The sequence below is a fragment of the Macrosteles quadrilineatus genome, unplaced genomic scaffold (genome assembly GCF_028750875.1).
Source record: "Macrosteles quadrilineatus isolate MER2022 unplaced genomic scaffold, UCM_ALF_1.0 Scaffold_9__3_contigs__length_116548681, whole genome shotgun sequence".
Lineage (NCBI taxonomy): Eukaryota > Metazoa > Arthropoda > Insecta > Hemiptera > Cicadellidae > Macrosteles > Macrosteles quadrilineatus.
In genome coordinates, this window is record NW_026542602.1 from 115,864,539 (window position 1) to 115,884,390 (window position 19,852).

General features: G+C 34.3%; 2 protein-coding genes across 2 annotated transcripts in view; one reads left to right on the forward strand and one right to left on the reverse strand.

Moving 5' to 3' along the window:
• LOC129002139 (DNA topoisomerase 2-like) overlaps nucleotides 1–10,535 on the reverse strand; it is a 34,138-nt gene extending 23,603 nt beyond the window's left edge. The window contains exons 1-9 of the mRNA XM_054429738.1: nucleotides 10,306–10,535; nucleotides 6,774–6,951; nucleotides 5,495–5,675; nucleotides 4,282–4,525; nucleotides 3,826–3,955; nucleotides 2,416–2,504; nucleotides 2,009–2,182; nucleotides 1,001–1,087; nucleotides 595–747 (exon numbers count right to left, since the gene is read on the reverse strand). Coding sequence (XP_054285713.1) covers nucleotides 595–747; nucleotides 1,001–1,087; nucleotides 2,009–2,182; nucleotides 2,416–2,504; nucleotides 3,826–3,955; nucleotides 4,282–4,525; nucleotides 5,495–5,675; nucleotides 6,774–6,942 — 1,227 coding nt within the window. The 5' untranslated portion in view covers nucleotides 6,943–6,951; nucleotides 10,306–10,535. The remainder of the gene's footprint in view (nucleotides 1–594; nucleotides 748–1,000; nucleotides 1,088–2,008; nucleotides 2,183–2,415; nucleotides 2,505–3,825; nucleotides 3,956–4,281; nucleotides 4,526–5,494; nucleotides 5,676–6,773; nucleotides 6,952–10,305) is intronic.
• A 2,348-nt stretch (nucleotides 10,536–12,883) lies between these two features.
• The window catches only part of LOC129002255 (uridine-cytidine kinase-like 1), a 35,186-nt gene continuing 28,217 nt past the window's right edge, over nucleotides 12,884–19,852 (forward strand). Inside the window, exons 1-2 of the mRNA XM_054429922.1 lie at nucleotides 12,884–12,936; nucleotides 17,353–17,492. Of these exons, the coding sequence (XP_054285897.1) occupies nucleotides 12,884–12,936; nucleotides 17,353–17,492 (193 nt within the window). The remainder of the gene's footprint in view (nucleotides 12,937–17,352; nucleotides 17,493–19,852) is intronic.

The window sequence follows — 19,852 nt, forward strand, 5'->3', positions numbered from 1 at the left end:
CTTGGCCATTCATATGGTTCCAACATCACATGTACACATGCTTATTTATCATACATTAGATACTAGATAGTACAAGTTTTAACCATAGCCTCATGAAACAAGAAACAACTCTAGAACTCATTTTTATTAAAACGAGACTGGGTTTTTTCATTTCACGAATCTACCACTTGATGGATTTTCGTCATTTTTGTGTTGAAAGAAAGATAGTTTTGAGAACTAGGGAATGTCAAAGCCATAATTTAGTTTAGGGGTTCAGTTTTGTTTTATTAAGTTTTAATTTTTTTTAAGTCTAGGAGCTGACGCCAACATTCTAGACAAGCTTTTCATATAATACCATTTGCTTAACTTAACAGCTGTTTAAACATTCAGCGTTTGTGACAAATTCTTAAGTGTAATAAAAATAAAAGCTTTACAAAAATCTGTCCTGTTCTTACCAAGTTTAATTAATCCTTATAATCAAAGTTAGCACAGCTTCAACAAGGTCTTAACCTTGAAAAGCTGGTAAACGGCAATGGTTTACCTTTACAATCCATCTAATGGCTGATGCTGATTTACATGAATGTTGACTAAGTAGGATACAACAGTGATACTCACAGTGGTAATGAACTTTTCACTGAGTGTGCACTTGGAGCCAAAGTTCTTGGCCTGTAATGTCATTGTCTCTTTGGTCTGAGAGTCGAAGGTCGGGTTGACAATCAGACAGTTGATAAAGATCCACATGTGGTTCTTGATCTGGAATGGCTTTACCTGTAACCACATAAATTGCAGTTAGTACCGCATAGAGGAATGACCTCAAGAAATAAAGTTATTGTCCTATAAAGAAAGAGTTGTAGTACCACAATTGGTTATAAAACAGAAAGTAGATTTAACAGTAATCATTGTTTCTAAAGATTCAAAATAATTGTTCCTAGTTATACAAAATACTGTGTGAATTTTGTGTATGATAATTACACAGTTTCCAGGTTAAACCAAGAATTCAACTCGTCTAGTATTACTCTACCTGCATGCCACCTTTGTTTTTCTTCTTGATGGTTTCTATCAGCTGTTTAACGATGGAGTCAGCTACATGATCAACATGACGACCTCCCTGTAACAAATCACCACATTAAATTAATTAAAAAACAAGGAAAATGTAATAAATTCCTTCTATATTACACATAATATATGCATTTAGAGTACCTATCGCTTTCCCATGTCTCAATAAAGGACTGATGTCATTATTGACTTCAGTACTGTATGGGAAAAAGTGTAGTATTTGTGAGTATATTAAGCTTTCAATAATTAAATAATCTTTTACAGTGAGTTAGGTGTAGACCAAAGCACGCCCTGGTATACAAAACGTTCTGTAAAAGTGTAGCCTACATGAACTTTAATTGCCTTACACGTGTGAAACCTTACACAGAAAATAGGCCTACAGAATAGTTTCTGTCCTATTTTACAGAAGCTCACTTAATATAACATAATTACAATATCAATATATTAATATAAAATTACATTATTACATATAGTGTTGTATTTGAATGTGAATTTGTTCTAGCCTTATATAAAACGTTAACATTATAATTTATACAATGAGGAAAAAGGAATGGATATACAACTAACTTTCTGAAGGAAAGAGTTCCAGGTAGGCCTGGTTAAAAGAACACAAAAAAGTTCAACAACAATAAACTTGAAATTTTTCCCCTAAAAGAGCTTTCTTCAGAAGAAAGAAGTTGAATGTGCAACACCAAGTTTATTGTGTTATGAAGTGAACTTGTGTGCAATCAACTGTGTGGAACTCTTTTCTTGGGTATGTCTAAGTTAGTTGTGTTTCATTCCTTCTTCTTTATTGTGTTTCTAAATATGCTAGTTGAGCTGCAATATTAAAGTTTTAGATGTTATTATCTCTCATTATAAATTTTACTTATATGTTCAATGAAGGGAAATTTGAATTTCCAATATGAAGAAAGTTTTTCCTACAGGCCTAAAATAGCTAAAATCCATTTGTGATCGTCAGGAGTATTGTTACCTTGATGGTGGCGATGCTGTTGACAAAGCTCATGTGTTGGAAGCCTTTGTCAGACAAGGCGACAGCCACTTCCCACCGAGGATTGACATTCTCGTAGATGATCTTGATGGCATTACCCATATCGTCCTCTTTGCCTTTCACAAACAGCTCCACATAATCTTTGAAACTCTTGATCTGCACAAACATAAAACCACTGTAGTGTATCTCATAATATCACCAAAAACATTAATTTAAAAGGTAATAAGTTAATTGGTTGTAATTTAATTGATTGATTAAATTACATGCTTACATAGTAATAGCTGTGTATAGTTTTAGTTTGTGAAACAATAGTTATAACAATAATATCAGTGTTAAGCTTTATGATCTTTTATTTGTGTATCTATAAGCCTCTGTCTATATGTACTTACAGGCAGTCGCTTGCCATTAAGATAGACTTTGACACCTCGTGTAGATGCTGCCACATCATAGGCTCTCCTGGTCATAAGAGAGACAATACCTGGACAATAAACATCACAATCATGACAATAACCAAGTGTAATCCTAACTTTCAACCAATTCATGGTGGGAAACCCCTTGTTGTACCAAAATACAATAATTTAACATGTTGACTGCGCGCGCCGACTTTACAGGCGCTCCCCAGTGGCGGGCGAAGCCCCGGCGCAAAACCGAATCACGAACGCAATTGGCATTCAAATATTTCAGTCTGACGAATCACAAAAGAGCAGTGGTGACTGTGCTGCGTTACCCCGAGAGTGGATGTAGTTCACTGAAACACCCAAAGGTAGCAGCACTGCACAGATCCATATCAAGTGTCTTTGTAATGTGGGTTGAAGAGAAAAAATCCCCGAAACCGGGACAAAAGCATTGCCAGACAGGATTTTACGGGAAATTTTAGTACCAACCTACACCAAAGTAAAGCTCGCATTCTAAGCTGGCAGGCTGGCAACGTTTATAACGTCTCCGTCTGAGGCTAAGCTCACACTGACTCAATATATTTCTGTTGGTCTGGTGCCGACTTTTGTCGGCGCGACTAAAGTCGGCACGCGCAGTCAACGTGTTAAGAAACATTATACATACACAAACCAACCGTAAAATAAATTTAAATGTTTGGTACCACCAATAAACTTGTATGCTTTAGTTATCAAAAAATATGCTCCAGGGATTTTGATTATTAAAAATATATTATAAGCTTCAGAAACTTTTCTTACATAGATCAATCCCGTTTACAAATTGTTTTCAGTTTCCAATACTTTAATTAATTAAAGTGGAAGTCTTAGCACAATACTTTTGTAATGTTTGGTGTACAGTTAAAATACTGATACATTACATTTGGAAAATCCTGAGGGTTGTTGTAGCCTATACATTATATCACATATAAAAATTAAGGCAAGGCAAATATAGTAGAACTTCAACAACTATCCAAATTATTTAAAAAGAAAGAGTTTCCCGTGAAAGAGTGATTTTTTATATTGTGAAATCTTTGCAGACACGTTCTGTGATAGCAATATTAAAAGCTCGGCTCGACTCAGCCTATTTTGTTTCAAATTTCAGTAAAAATATGACTATACAAATTGTTGATTGTCCGATTGTGTTTCAGTCCCAGTTGATTCGGATAAATATAAAGTTCTACTGGATACCGCTTTACACTACAAAAAAGAACAAAAGGAAAAAAGGTTCGGTAGAGAAATAAAAAATCTGCCATCACCGCTGGATGGAAAGTCATAGGATGAATTTTGACTAGTTTTTTTTTTAAATTATCATGATGTAAAATGACCGCAATAATCCCTCAAACTCCACATATAAAGAGTTAGGTGTACCTTCATCCAATCTGTCCATCTTGAACTTGGACAGGTCTGGTGAGAAGGTAATCTTAGTGTAATCTTCGTCTTCTCTTGACGTCGGCTTTACTCTGGGTTCTGAAGCCTTGGACATATTGTTACCCCATGTCTGTATAACAGAATTTTCTGTTGAGAATATTCAGCCATAATTAAAAATCACAATCTACAATCGATAGCTCATAGATACAGAACACTTTTAAGTAATTGATTAAGCAATTGACTTGTTTTACAAGATTGTGCAGTGGGTCAGGACAATACATGAAGAATGTACAGTGTGGCAATGAAGACCTACAAATTACAGTTTGTCCGGCTTGAACACAGGAGTAGTTATTAAAACCTTGAAAGAAGCTCACACTTTTCATGGTTAAAATATAAAATGGACAAAGAATTTAAAAATTAAACAACTTTAAGATATATGGCAATCTCTCAGTGTACCTGTTTGAAGCATTTCTTATACTCCGAGGAGGATGTCTCAACGGTAAACTTGGTGCTGAAGATGTTACACAGTTTGGCTCCGAAGCCATTACGACCTCCCGTCACCTTCTCCTCCTCGTCGTTGTAGTTGCTCGAGGTGAGCAAGTGGCCAAAGATCATCGTAGGCACAAACATTTTCTCATCCTTGTGTTCCACTACTGGGATTCCCTTGCCATTATTCCACACTGACACCTGGTTGTTCTCTCTGAACACAAACATTCATTTTATTCACTTAATTTACTTAACATCTTAAGTAAGAGTTATTTCTGAAACTAGCTTATGAGTCACAAAACAACTTATCTAAATGTTAAAATCTCAAGTCTGTAAGATGTGTGATTTACTTTTCTAACCTATCATGTTTTTAATTGGATATTTCAATAGGATGTTTAAAGTTCAACTGCAAGACAAGTTGAGATTTTGATACAACTATTTTATTCTTTAGGCCAAACAGGCTTGTCTCAAAACTGTAAACTTAAAGTTAAACTGTAAAATAATTTCAGAAAGTTTTGAAATGGGACAAACCGTTTTGTGGTTTTTGAGCTATTTTCATTCACATATACAATCACTATTTCCGTTGTGTAATATTAATCAGAAATGAAATAACGAGACGCCATCTATCTGGGGTTTCCTTAAATCCAACAGTTAAACTAATGAGACAAGCCAGATTCAGTAGTTTGTAGCCTAACATGTGCTATAGTAGTGTAGCTTACCTGTTAGCACATGTTAGGCTACAAACTACTGAAAATAATCTAAAATTAAAAAAATATTAAGAACATCTACTTTTAAAACATTTTTTTTATCTTCAAAATTTTATTTCAAATGAGAACAATAAGTGGATTATCGTGGCATAAGTACCCATAACCTCAGCCAATATAAGGTTTGTTGACAGAAGTAATGGGCAACTACCACATGTTCCAGAAATCAAGAAAATTGCCATGGCATGTTAAGTGTTTTAGCAAGTACCAAATAGGAATTGGGATGGTACCTAGAACGATATATTGTTTGTAGAATATCATCTGCAAATAAGTTACGCTTGGGAAACAGGGCTGGAAGGGGTGATCTAGAAAAATGTCAAGCTAAGAAGCAGATGGCAATAAATTGTGTAGGTTGCATTAAACTTCTTTCTTTGTGGCACCATTCATTACCTGAAATACAAACCAACAATATAACTTACGCGTCTATATCAATTTTGATGCAGTCCATCTTGGCATCACGTTGTTTGTTGTCTGCGGCGTTGACCAATATCTCATCAAATATCTTGTAGAGCCCCGGAACATAAGTGATGTCTTTCTGTACCATTGCTTCCAATTCGGAGTCATACAGCCACATTGTCTCCGTTACAGGCTCCACAGACCCTAAAAACATCAATTCAAATAATTATTTATACGTTATACACAAATAAAATGCATTGAGTAGGGTCAAATACAGGCTATAAACCTATTACAAAGTGCTTAAAATATACTAGGAAGATTTACTTACTGTCAACAAAATAATGTTTAAAAAGTTAAGAATTTGTGACTGAACATACAGGGTTCAACATTAGGCTTATTGAAATCATAATAATATGAGCAGTAAATAAAATAAAAATATAATCTATTGTCAAGGCTAAAAAATTATAAAACAAAAAACTACCATTATTACACATGACGAAAATATAAATTGTTCCCCTAATTTTGCTATGGAACTAAAATTAAAATTATATAAGCTACTAACTTTTTTGAAGTCTTCTATGGAATAAAATGGAAATTGGATTTAAAAATCATTTGTGTTCTTTTGAATTTATTTTAATTGCCTTCACTTTTTATAGGAGCCGGCAGGTGTTGCAAAAAAGTTAAACCCACAAATATTAGAACGGACCGATATGGCTCATAAACATAAAAAAATGACGCCGCTGGCTTAAATCCTATACTAATAACATTAACGTTAAACAGTTCCATTTAAGCAATGTTAAAAAATGTTTACTTTCGGGCCAGTAACATAATTTGTTTATGTTTACGATCTATACCGGGTCTGTTCTAGTATTCGTGGTTAAAACTGAATATTTTTAACATTTCTCTTTGAAAAATTCAAATTTTTGCTGTGGTAAGTTAATTTTAAACCTAGTGTTATCCTCCAGTATTGCTTGAAGAGGTTGACAACTGAATTTGTTTTGCAAACCAGGATTCAAAGTCAAAGTCAAATCTAACCTGTAACAGGAGACTAGGTAGGCTAGTTGTAGACAGTTTTAAAATGGATAATAAGGCTAATAAGAAGGGGATAGAAAGGCTTAGTTGACACTAAACCCAAGTATAACATGAACAGAAAAGGAACTTTATGTAATCAAATCCGATAAAGCCTGCAGACTTCAACAGATTTTTAGGAGAACATTTATAATTTATCGTCTTACCAAAGTGAAGACAATTTTTTAAAATATAAACCTAGTAACTAAAAAATATAATTTTAAGATACATTACCTATATAGGTATCTGGTCTGAGTAGAATATGTTCCAACTGGGACTTTTTCTGGTATATCTTCTCAACTGTGAGTTTCTTGGCTGGTGCAGCCTTCTTGGGCGCGGGCTCCTCACCGCTGCTCGGTGCGCCATTCTCCTTTACTGGACTACTACCGTCGCTGTCTGACATCGTACTCGGCTTTCCAAACACAAAACAAAGCAAATGTAAAACTAACCACAAAACACATGTTGTAATCATAGCAGAGCCTGAGAGACAGCTCGTATGGATCTGATAAGATTTTGAATGATTATTGAATACAGACAGTACAACACAGATTTAGTTGCACACTGTCCATGTTTATACTTTATTTTTTCAACCCATTCCTGACTGACTTATTTGTTAAGTATCATACAGTTAGAACTGAGTAAAAAAGGGGGCAATGTACAATGTTATAAAAAAAAAACAATTTAAAAAAACTGGATCCTATAAAACTAATTTAAACAAACCCATAACCACAACAACAGAAGGAAAAATGACTTACCCCAACATAGGCTAAACTGTAAAAAACCGCAAGAATGCCAACATTTAGAGCAATAAAATTATACAGCTCAGGTATTACTAAACCGGCTTAAAAATATTCAAGATGATAGAAAATTCTCCACTCAACTTTCCTGGAAAGTTCCTACTTACAACTTGAATTAATTCATAGAAGATCATATAGCCTACAATTGCAGACAATAAAACAATCCAAAGAAAAATAAACCTGAACCAAAATAAACCTGAAAACAATGAAAAAAGAAAAGAAAAAGATGGCGCCTCCCCCAATCTTGATGACTGCGGAGAAAAACAGCAGTAAGCAGTCTCAAGTAAGTAGGCATAAGTTAGCTGCACAGTGGAAGTCAAGTTACACCATAAGGCCTACTGTAGATGACATACCTCCAAAAAATGTAGGCCTATTTGATCAGCTAGTAGGCCTAGGCCTATATTCATAATTTGTGTTAAAAATGCTGATGGTAATAGGATTCAAGAGGTAGGCCTGGATAAAACTTTAAATAGGATATCAAAATGAAAAATTGTGCGAGGTCAAGTTTACCTGACTATATTTAATAAACACTTTGATGAATGCTCATGGTTTCACCGGAAAAACGTTTCACAATCATAGCATATATTCCTGCCCACATTTCTCACACTCCATCACATAGTCAAGTACACCTTGTTCTACCTCGTCTTCATTTATAATTTGTAAAATATCGAGACTCAACATGCACCAATTTTGCGGTCCAGGCCCTTCTCTGATGTGGTTCTTGATACATGACAATGGACAAGATGAACGTAGTCACAACACTCACTGAATGAATGAAATAATATGTTTATTTTCCAAATAATATAGCCTACAGAATACAAAATACATAGGCCTACTTTTTAACATTACGATTACAAAATATTTCAACTAAAACTATAAAATAAAAAAGAAACATTTTTGTATTAACATAAGTTATTTGATTTAAGAAAATCAGCAGACATAGGCAAGTGCTGCCTGTGCGTCTGCTGGGTTGCTATTTAAAAAATTGGTAAAAACCAAATCATAATGGAAACATTTGAAAATTAAAATAACCGTTGCTTAAAAAATATTAGCCTAAGTTTAGGGAGATGACGACTGAGACGCTGTTCCGTCGTTGTCTCCCCCCACTACCTATCTGGGAGGTACCGGTACTTCAACATGTACCTTTTTGTAACCAAACTTAGGCCTAAATGCAAAAACTCTATTTTTTTCTACCGGTAGGGGGCCTATTAGGCCCTATCTGTTTAATTAGGCCTACTATCGTAAGAACTTAATTATTTTGGAAAAACATAACTAAATATTTTGTTCACTTAAAAACTAAGTTAATGAATGGGGAGGACATTTAGTAGCCTAATTAGAAGCCTTGGCTAAGTTAAAGTTCAAGCTTAAGTTACACCCATATCTGCTAGAGTGCACTTAGTGGCCTATAGTCCAACTCTCAAACAAGGCAAATGTAATCTAAACATGAAATTTAGTACAAAAATAAATTGAAACATATTTTCCTTTAACTTAAGAGTGGTGCGAAAAAAAAATTAGGTCACTTAGCCTCAGTAGGCTAAGTTATGCCTAAGGCTTAAAAGGCCTAATAAGTAAATCAACTTAGGCTTAGGCTACTTGATCAAGCTTGAATGTAATTCTGCCAGTGGCGGATCCAGAGGGGGGTGAAGGGAGGGACCCCCCCCCCCCCCCCGGGCGTACATTAGGCCTATACTTTTTTTTACTGCATAAAATACAGTAGAGCATACACATTGCGTAAAATTATTTGTCACACTAACTTTGGACAAAGAAATGGTATAAAACTGCCATTTTGAGTTTACACACATATCACTTGTGACTGTTCTAGATCCGCCACTGAATTCTGCACAACCTCAGAACACAAAAGGTTAAAAGTTAAATCACATGTGTCCGTAATAGACCTATAGAAATTTAACTTTGTAAGTTAAAACTTTGATAGGTAGCTTATCCAACTCAGTCGTAATTAAGTAATATTGTATAAATAACAATGGGTAGGCTATTGGGTTTTTGGTCAGGCTAAGTTTAGAGGCCTATTGATCCAATCAATCATTTTATAATTCGGTGGAGTCAGATATTAACCCTTTGAGTGCCAACGTCCGGGGAACCGGACGTTTTTAAAACGAGCCAAAAGTGCCGACGTCCGGCCGACCGGACGTTTATAGAACGAGCCAAAAGTGCCAACGTCCGGCTGACCGGACGTTTCGTAATGATCGAACAGTTGTCATAACAACCGAATGGATACTCGGATTCTTTTAACCCATATATTAACATTGAGTTGAAAGTTACTAGATGCGATAGATCGATTTTCGTTGGTCAAAATATCAAAAATTCGATTTTTACGAAATTTTAACCTAAAAATCGCCAGATTGCGCTCGGCATTTTTAGCGCGACCTTCGGGAAAAATCATCGGCATTTTTTGAGCGTTACTTTTATTTCTCGCCTGGCACTCTAAGGGTTAAAGTTTTGCCCAAACTTTAAGTGTTTATTAAATTTTAAGCTAGGCCTATGATAAGCCTAGGCCTGTATCCTATGTGCCCTAGGTAAAGTTACTGTATATTTTTGGGATTATTGCACACAATAGGCTAGGCCTACTATGGAACATTTGGTTTTATTTTCCTAGAGGTAGCCTAGTTAGAGCCTAGTCTTGTGTGGTAATACCTTACTACTATTCAATGAGTCCCTATAGTAGATCAACTCTGAAATAATGTGAATTGGCAAGGCACAGCAGCAGCAGCAATGAATAACCTACTGATTCGACTGAAAGAATACTGAATAGCAGTAAGAAGGCTAAGGCAGACAGGGTTTAAATTCAAAGTACAAAATGGCGGGAAATCCAGACCGCCATTTTAACCGTCACATAATAAAGCAATTAAGTCTACTAAGAGTGGATTTGGAACCAGCACAAAGGTTTCACACTTAAAAATCTACAAATGAATTAAGATCTACGATAATCCGTTAACTAAATTCATATTTACCTGTGTGGGTTTAGCCACTGAGCAGTCGGCTTCCTAGGTAGGAAGGACAGTCAAAAATCGGAATATAAAATCGTAAGAATATGCGTTTAACAGTACATCAACGAAGCAAACTTATGATTTTACACTGCAAGAGAACTAAACTATTTTATCATTTCGACGGATTCGGTAAACCCTACGATGTGTTTAATGATTTTCACTCTAAATACAGGCAAAACAACAAACAATGACTTCGAGAACCGCAAAGCAAGAGTACTTGGACTTGGACTTCTTGGGCTTGGGGACTTGGATGGATTGGGATTGGGAACTTCAGCTTCTTCTTCTTCTTGTTCTTGCTTGATTGAATGAAGATGAAGAAATAAGAAGAAGAATGAAAGCGACAAAACGAGGGACCAAAATTAAAATACCCCCGCCGCAGCAAACCTGCAGACTACCATGGCTTTCTACCCGGATGTCTACTAAAATATTTCCTAAAAATTGTCAGATTTATTTCCTATCTAAATAACAATGATTTTAGTAAGTACTTATGTTTGCTGCTAAAGGGACAGCATGTTTGGGGGAAGGTGTGTTTTTGTATTGCAATGTTGATAATAGCTTGTATGAAATAAACAAAATTTCTTAGACATTTAATTTTGTTTTATTTATTTAATATTCTAGGATTTCTAAATTTTCATTTATATTTTTGTATTCATGTCGAGTTTCGATTAGGTACTCTGCAAAATTTGATTTCATTGTCGTTTTGTTACCTGATTTAACGCTTGTATAATGTTCTTGGAACCTTTTCTTAAAAAAATGTAGGATTTATTACAGTCTGAACATTTAATTTGATAAATGCCTGATTTGTTTATATCTTTAGCTTGTTTGTTATATGCTTTATTATAAATTTTGTTTTTTATCATCTGAAAGGCGTTATTTTTAGTTCTGTAACTTATTTTCATATTAGAGTTTTGGAAGGTTTTTCTTGTTGCTTTGTTTATGGTTGTACTATGGGGTATGCAAATATATTCTTTTCTATTGTTTTCTTCAATTGATATTTGTGTTTTAAATTTCTTCTTAAATTTCTTTCGAATAATTTTTTCAATTATACAGTAGAAGATTTGTAGGCTACCCATTTTTTAAGGCTAAATATAGGATGATGTTTTTCTCTTTTTCAAAATCTTTGCTTGACATTGGTATATTTACTAATCGATGTGTCGCATTGAATGAAAAGTTGACAGTTTGTGCTGCCACGGGTGATTTGAATTTGATGGTATGATTATGTCTGTTGTAGTTGGTTTTTGGTCTATTTTAAACTTATGCATGTGTCTTTCTTTCGAAATTGTTATGTCTAGAAAGTTGATTTGTGAATTTTGTACTGTACTTCTTTAGAGAATTTAATTTGCGATGAAAGAGAATTTATGTGTTTATGTAGTTCTTCTGCTTCAATTTGAGTGCCTTCAAATAGGCAAAGAATATCATAAATATATCGGTACCAATATAATAGTTTTGATTTAGTAAGGATTTGTTTCATTCAAAATCCTCGTTGTTTCTAGATTGTTCATGTAAATATCTGCTAAAAGTCCAGAGAGGGGAGAGCCCATGGGTAAACTGTATTCTTGTATGTAAAAGGAATATATGTGTGTGTAAGTGTGTCCGTTAGCACGATAACTCGAGCAAAAATGATCCAATTTTGATTAAATTTGGTACAAACTTGTAAACCTACGTTTATTCGAACGAGTTTGCGAACCAGCACAATCGGACTATGGGAACGGGGGTTTATGGGATAAAAATTGTTTTTTACAATTTGTTACTGTAAAATCATTAAATGTTATAATTTCTTTTCAGACCGATTTGTAGAGCTTAAAAAAGAAATAATTTTGTATATTGAATCCGTTGTTGTAGCCTATGCCTAACGGTTACGGAGGTACTTTAAAAAATCGTAAATTTAAAATTCTCATGTCATTCTTAAGGAGAAGAAATAAACTGTCGCAGATTTATGGGTATATTTTAATCAAATTTGGCAATTTTGTTTATTTCATACTAAGCTACAGTATCAAAATTTTAATATATAAAAAAAACACATCTCAAAATCTTCCCCGTAGCAGCAAACCTAAGTACTCACTAAAATTAATGTTAAAGGAAATAAATCTGAACATTTTTAGGGAATATTTGATTAGAAATCAAGCCGGGTAAATGGAAATTCGAGTCTGCAGGTTTACTGCGTTGGTGGTATTTGTATTCATGGCAATACAAATTCTGATTTTGAGCTTCACATCGCCAAGAAGAACGGACAGGTGCGCGTCACTTCTGCATTTCATAGTTTTCATTTCGGCCCTGGTGCAGAAAATTCAGGAAACATAATTTAAGGATGGTTTTGCAATAAGTTAATTAATTGTTTTAGTTTTAAAGCTTCAAGGAAATTTTGAGTCATTGATAATTTTATTTTCATAATCAATGACTCAACGTAATGGTATTTTTTCGTGGTGTGCTATCCACTCTACTTAAATCATATGTTGAAATTTACACACAATGCGCCGAATGCAATGCATACAGCTGACAGACAGAGATAAAAAAGAAACAAGACAACAAACCAACAAACATAATGGCCGCAAGCTTGCTTCAATTTGATCCTCCAAGCTCTGGAAGCTCTGACTGGTAAGTTAATCGGGTTTCCTGCAATTTAAATACGTATTAGTTAATTTCTTATGTTCTTCAAGTTTAATATATCAATACCTGTGGTAAGTTGATTTTTAATTAGTATTTTTATTGAATAATACATTTTGTCTTCTGCTACGTATGTACACATGTTTGTGACGTCATTCTATTTCCTGCGGGGTCAGGGAATATTCATTATTTGTAATAATATTTGAAAATCTTCAACTATTTCGGGTATTCATCTGTTTGATAGAAGTTAATCTGTTTTTTCAATATAGTATTTTTTTAAAATATTAATTGCTTCTTTCACAATTGGATTACAATTAGGTTATATCAAATATATTTTTAGCTAAAATTGGTAAGTAAACTTTTTGAAACAGGGTAGGCCTACTGGATACCAGGTTAAATTCTAACCTGTAAGCTGATATAAAAATCAAACTGAGAAATTGGGAACATTTTATTTAACTACAATTTTGCTACCGGTAACTTGGCATTCGTAGGTAGGCTACAGTATAAGAAACTAGTCGCCTAAGACTATAGGCTACTAGGATTGACGACGTTAAGGTAGCCTACCTAAACCTATTTTATATTAACTTATGTTACTTAAACTGGCGAGCGACCTTTATTTCAATTTTTAAACGCTAAGTATATTATGTTGGTGACGGATTAACAATTTTATAGATTTTCTGACATTATCTGTTTTACTACACTTTAGCTACTATTGTAATATTAAAAACAATAGTTTTAAAGAACGTAAGTCCACTTGACTCAAAATGCCTTATTTATTGTGCTTACTTTAAGCCCGATTGAAAAAAAAAAACTCAAGCCGATCCAAAACAAATATAGTCAATATTTGTAGTAGTTAAACAAAAACTTATTAGCCTATACTTTTCACACCTCAAGTGTGTCTGCTACAAAAAGAAAACACGATAAAAAGTATTGTTTTTAATTTGATAAAAGCATTTTAGCAAGCATCTTTTTCAAGAAATGTGATACAGTAGAACATCGATAAGACGTGTTTCTAGGGATCAGGAAAATAATCTTGTTATCAAGGTGCTATATAATGCAGTAGGCCTAGGCCTTACTATTGTGTATGAAATGTTGATAAGTTATTAAATAAAATGTGAGTATTATAAAAAATACACTACAGTAAAATTTTTTTTTTTAATTGTATGCAACACAGTTGACGAAATATTAAATTCCCGAGTAATTTCAGATTTCTTTTTTATTTGGGAATTCTGCTTGCTTTACCATCTTTCTTAAAAATTCTACTGTTAATAAATTTAGTTTGTTTTCCAGACATGATTACCACTCAACAAACACACAAAACATTTACAGCTCACAAGCACAAAAAAACATAATACCGGTACTGGACATGAGATGAAACAACAAATTATCAGTAATACAGTAAAGACTAAAATGAACAGACACGCTACTGATCTGTCAATGATAAAAACTATGCTCTGTAAAATAGGAATGATTTGTGTGTGGAGTAGGAATTTTACTTGTTCTAGTCTGGATTGACGTTGTTTCCCCCGAAACATCCACTCTGGCGAATTCCCGTGAGAACTGTTTCATATAGACATCGAGTTTGATAAGATGTCTTCTTGAGGTTGTTTTAATAAAAATAGTTGTGTTATAGAGGTTAATAAATCATTGGGTGTTTTGGCTTTATTAAGGGGACATGAAAAGTGCACTTGTAATCGTCGTTGTTGGGTCATTTAGGGTCGTGTAAACGGGTTTCTACTGTACATGAATTATCAATGTTTCAACGTCAGTTGCTTGATAGTGCTGTGTAATAGTATTTTGTTGCCTATGACCTAACCTTGAGAGATAAAATACTAATCCAAGTTAGTATTTCTTCTCAAAACATTGCTTATTAATACGGTTTTATTACATAAAAATTGTCTTATGCAATCTGTCTTTAGAAAAGAATCATAAGTCTTTTACTTTATTATCCAAATAACTAACAAATAGCTGTGCATTACTAGTTAGGAACACTTGATCTTGATCATTGTTATAGTACATTAATTAACGCATATGAGATTTTGCCTTTTATTCAAAATAAAGTAAATACACAAATATGCAACAACAACTAATGTAGTTACTTGACACACCTTGTATTTTCTCTAAAAAATTAAATGACAATGATCAACAAGTCTACATGTGTCATTAATACAAAGTTTATAAACAATTTGCTATCCACCAATACATGTTTATGTCAAATTTAATCAATATCAGATCATAATTACTTGAGCTATTGTGTTAACAGACACTCACACACACACACACACACATACAAATTTTAATAACTAATGGGCCTAGTGTTTTTGACTTCTTGGGACATTAAAATGTAAAGTGAAATAGTTTATTATATACTTTATGTATTTTCAGCAAAAAAAAAAAACAAAAAAAAAAGAAGAGATTTTATACACAGTGCATTTATACACTCTCATATTTTACTTACTAAACAACTCATAGGTACTAAAAATGTCTCTTTTATTTTGTTATAATAATTGTTATTATGTGTGGCTGTTGCTAAGTCACATATTATAGACAGTAATTCATTTCAGAAAAAAATTACTACAGAATTGTAGTACCGGTACCTAGGGCCGAAAATGAGCTGCAAAACTATTTCCGAACGCTATTTTCTCCCACACTATACCGTATCACCACTATTCACTTTACAATAATAATTCTCACAGTAACAGACACACAACTACAACTTTAAGGTTATGTGGAATATTTTAAGGAATCAGCAAAAATAACAATTAATAAAGAAAATAATGAGGATAAGAATAGTTTATTGCCATTGACCATGTACAAAAAGGAATAGGCATTGTCAAGTTGCACCAGAATAAAACAAAAACAAGTAACTTATAAATTCATATATCTACATAAACCAAGAGTCATTGAGTTCAAGAGTCAAGAGTTCTAAAATCTAAATAAAAAATTAAACTAGTTAAAAAATAAAATAGTTGACTAAGCTGCAGTGACAATAAAACAAGTCTGCTGCGATACTGCTTGTGTATTTAATATACTTTAATTTTTCAAGTAAATAAGCAAACAGCTGGTTTTCGAAACCTGCTCAGTCCCCAATTGACGATGGCAGCTAGCATGGGCCTCCAAAAACATTTGTGAAACGGCTAAAAACATGTTTTGTTGTATAGTGAAAAAGTTATATTTACTACTTTCAAAGTATTATTTTTGAAAGCATGAATGATTTTGACAGTTGTTTGATAAGCAAGAGGGGACATTTTGATAAGGCGAATGTGTGACCTTGTAACCACAATTAGCTGTCTGTGGGCTCGTTTGCTACTAGTTAACACAATCGTCAATTGTGTTCATGAGCCCATCACAATCATGTGCAGGTTCGTTACTCTTACTCTTCCGCCTATTACTATTATTTTAAAAAATCCTTTCACCTTTGGCTGTATGCAAACTTTTAATCACTTGTGCAGCTCTTAAACAAATGCTCAAAATAAAATGCATGTAATGAAAAAGCTACCCTATACCATAAAGAATAAATAAATTTATTTAAACTGTTTGTCGCTGCTTTTAGTTTAATAACAAGTAGGCCTAAAACCTATTTAAAATCTTGAAATATTACTTAAGATATGTTTGTAATAAATAATTTTAAACACTACAGCAACATAATTTTAATAATAAGCTACTGTACATCAATGTTTTGATTGTAAAATGTTTTGATTTAGCGCTTTGAAATGTCATCCAAGACATTTTCAAGAAGCTCCTTTAAATTGGGTTTTTAATTTTGTTCAAGTATTATATAAATGAAAGGAATGATGTTATAAAATATATGGATTTCTCAGCAAGGTGAGGATGAAGAACAGGCTAATGTTGCTAAAACTACTAAAACAGTTGCACACATTGATTACGGTTTGGTATTCATTATCCGATCTTCAGATATCCGACCTTTGCTGCGGAAGATCAAGTACTGTGAAGTCACATGATATTTCCAAGTAGTGTGGCTATACACCATGTAGCAAGTCTATAGAGACAGTATCTTTTGCTTTTATCCAGTTGTGTAGAAAAATTAACCTACCTTTTTTGACCTTAAGATTGACAAGAAAGTTTATTAAAGATGGTTTCTAAACATTGGACTGTTTTATTTTCAAATGGCGTTCAAGTGGTGGTTTGGTTCTTTCTTGCCAACTTTGATTTCTACAATCTCCATTTTGGAACTCAGGACATACTCAGAGTGTATCCTTGTGTAGTAGGTGGGTTATACTTTTGACTATTGATAAAACTTGACATTCCATCACCATGTTAAATTTGTCACCCAATTTTAAATAAAAATGGAGGGAGTTGAATTGAAACCCCATCAGAGTGTGTCTACCTCTCCCTTAACACTGTTAGGTACTGTTGTTTGAATGACATGACTATGTTGTGTTGTAGTGATGCATGTGAACGAGACGTGGAAGACCAGGTGTTTGTCCAGGGATGTCTGGAAGATGAGGAGGAGCGCAGTGGTGACTTCTATATTGCGTCTACCTCTCCCCCTCCCCCACCACAGTCCCCACGCCCACCCTCCGCTGGTGAGTAGACCATCACACTTTGGCTTTCAACACATCAAAAACATATTTTTTTTTTAAACTGGGCCTATGCAGGATTACTAGAAAGTAACAAATTATCTAGCCTGTCCCAGCAGTGGATGGGTACAGTAGTGCTGGTCTCTTGGTATCATAATGTTTCTACATTCATTACACAACCGGCTGTTTCCACCAGCCTTTTCCTAAAACCTGTCACTATTCTCTTGCCATGACTTTTTACACTTTCATGGAGTAGAGTTTTAGCATGACTGTGATTGGAAATCTCAATAGCTGGGTGGTGCGGTAAGGTTACATTGGGAGTAGATTTTTCCTTTTTGATTTTTCAGGACAGACCCAACCATAGGAAGCCTGTTCGGCACACCTACACCGCAGCCAGTCAGTCTTACAGTCACAGTACAATGTCAGCTGCAGCACAAGCAAAGTTACTTTTACCCTAGTTTGGATTTTGTGATTGATTTTTGCTTCCGATTTGGAAAATGGATGAGGAACTTTTAGATTGAATGTTATTGGACAACAATTTACTACTTAAAATACCCACGAGAAAGTAGGTTCATGAGTGTAATGAAGACCACAGGCCAAGTAAACAGTCCTTACCCAACCTGCTTACATATGCGTGGTCTTCCAGAAAACCCCGTGGTAAATAGGCTTCTCCCTCAACTGCAGAACAAGCGATCTGCACCAAATTTAGCACAAACATGGGAATTTTAACTAACCATGGGAACTAGGTATAAATCTGAAATGGTACAAATCGGACCACAGGGCTTTTCCCTAAGTGAATTTAAACTTTTGGAAATTTAACATGAGCCTTATGGGTTAAATGATCGCCATGACATTATTTTGCGAGATAACAACAAAAAGGTAAACAAGAGTTGCAACATATGTTAGTCAACAAATCATCTAAATAGCACATTACAAATACCGTACAGAGAAAAAGGGAAGAACAATAGTATTAATATCATTGAGCATAGTTTACTACAAAATGCTCAAATTACCAATAATTAAGGTTGCCGGAATAAGGTTGATGCTTCAATGACTTTAAATAATCCAAATAGCCATTCCAGTTATGTGAACCAAATAAAGGCCTACCATTGAGTTTGGATACTGCAAGTAGACTTTCCATTTATGTGAACTAGACTTACCATTCAATAATGCAGACTTTGAATAGGTACTGCAATTAGGAATTCCATTAATTTGAACCAAAGATACCACTGAGTTCAGATACTGCAAGTAGACATTTCATTGAAGTGAACCAGACGTACCATTTACTTTGGATACTGCAAATAGGAACTCCATTTATGTGAATCAAATGAACCATTGCTTTGGATCCTGCAAGTAGACAATTCATTTACGTGAACCAAATGTACCATTGAGTTTGGATACTGCTAATAGACATTCCATTTATGTGAACCAAATATACCATTGACATTGGATACTGCAAGTATTTAATCCCATTTACAAGGAACAGATGTAGACTTTAGAAAAGTATTGGATTAATATGCTATATGCTAGCTCCGCTTAATATTGCAAGCAGACAACTGCATTGTACACCTAGTTTAATTGTGTCAGACAAGCTCAGACCCATCTTTCCTTTCCAGCACTACAACAAGTGCAAGTGTAGGAGGACAGACAGCACCACATGTGTTTGTTTTCGTCAAACTCGGTCAGACCCACTCAGACTGTCAAATTTTGCTTCCAATGTACGAGCAGCCTTAGGTTCGTGATTACCAAAATCTACCAAACAATTCAAATCTTTACTGCCAGATTTATCTGAAATTTCCATTGTGTGGGGGGGGGGGGAGGGAGAGGTGCCATCAGTTACTAGTAGACTAGACTAATCACTGCTATCCTAATATTGTGAAGTTTGGTTCAGAGATTTACAAATTAATGCACCTGTGCTTTTCTTGGCTTTCACCCATCATTCCTTCACCATACACGAGACAAATTTGATTATCAACCCATTCCGATGCCAAAGACTTCTTGTTCTTGTCTAGTGCCTGTTACCTTGTTAGGCCAAAACGCTTGTTACTTTCCGGATGGACAACATTGTGTTGGAAAAGTGTTACTTTGTTACAAACCTCAATGATCGACAAAATACTTATCTTCTAGAATAAAACATTAGTTTACATAAAACCATTATGATGTAAATGAAAGAACAGTATTCTTTGGAAGTTACGTCTGATTTGGAAAAGAGTTTTTCTTAACAGGCTGTTTCTTCCTGATGCACTTCACAAAGAAAATGAGTAAGCAAAAAAAGGTAGGCTTCAAATTCAGTAAAGATATTGATGGCAATCATAAGCTTAATTTTTTTTTTCTAGAACGCTAGGCACTAGCCTGGGACTGTTTTC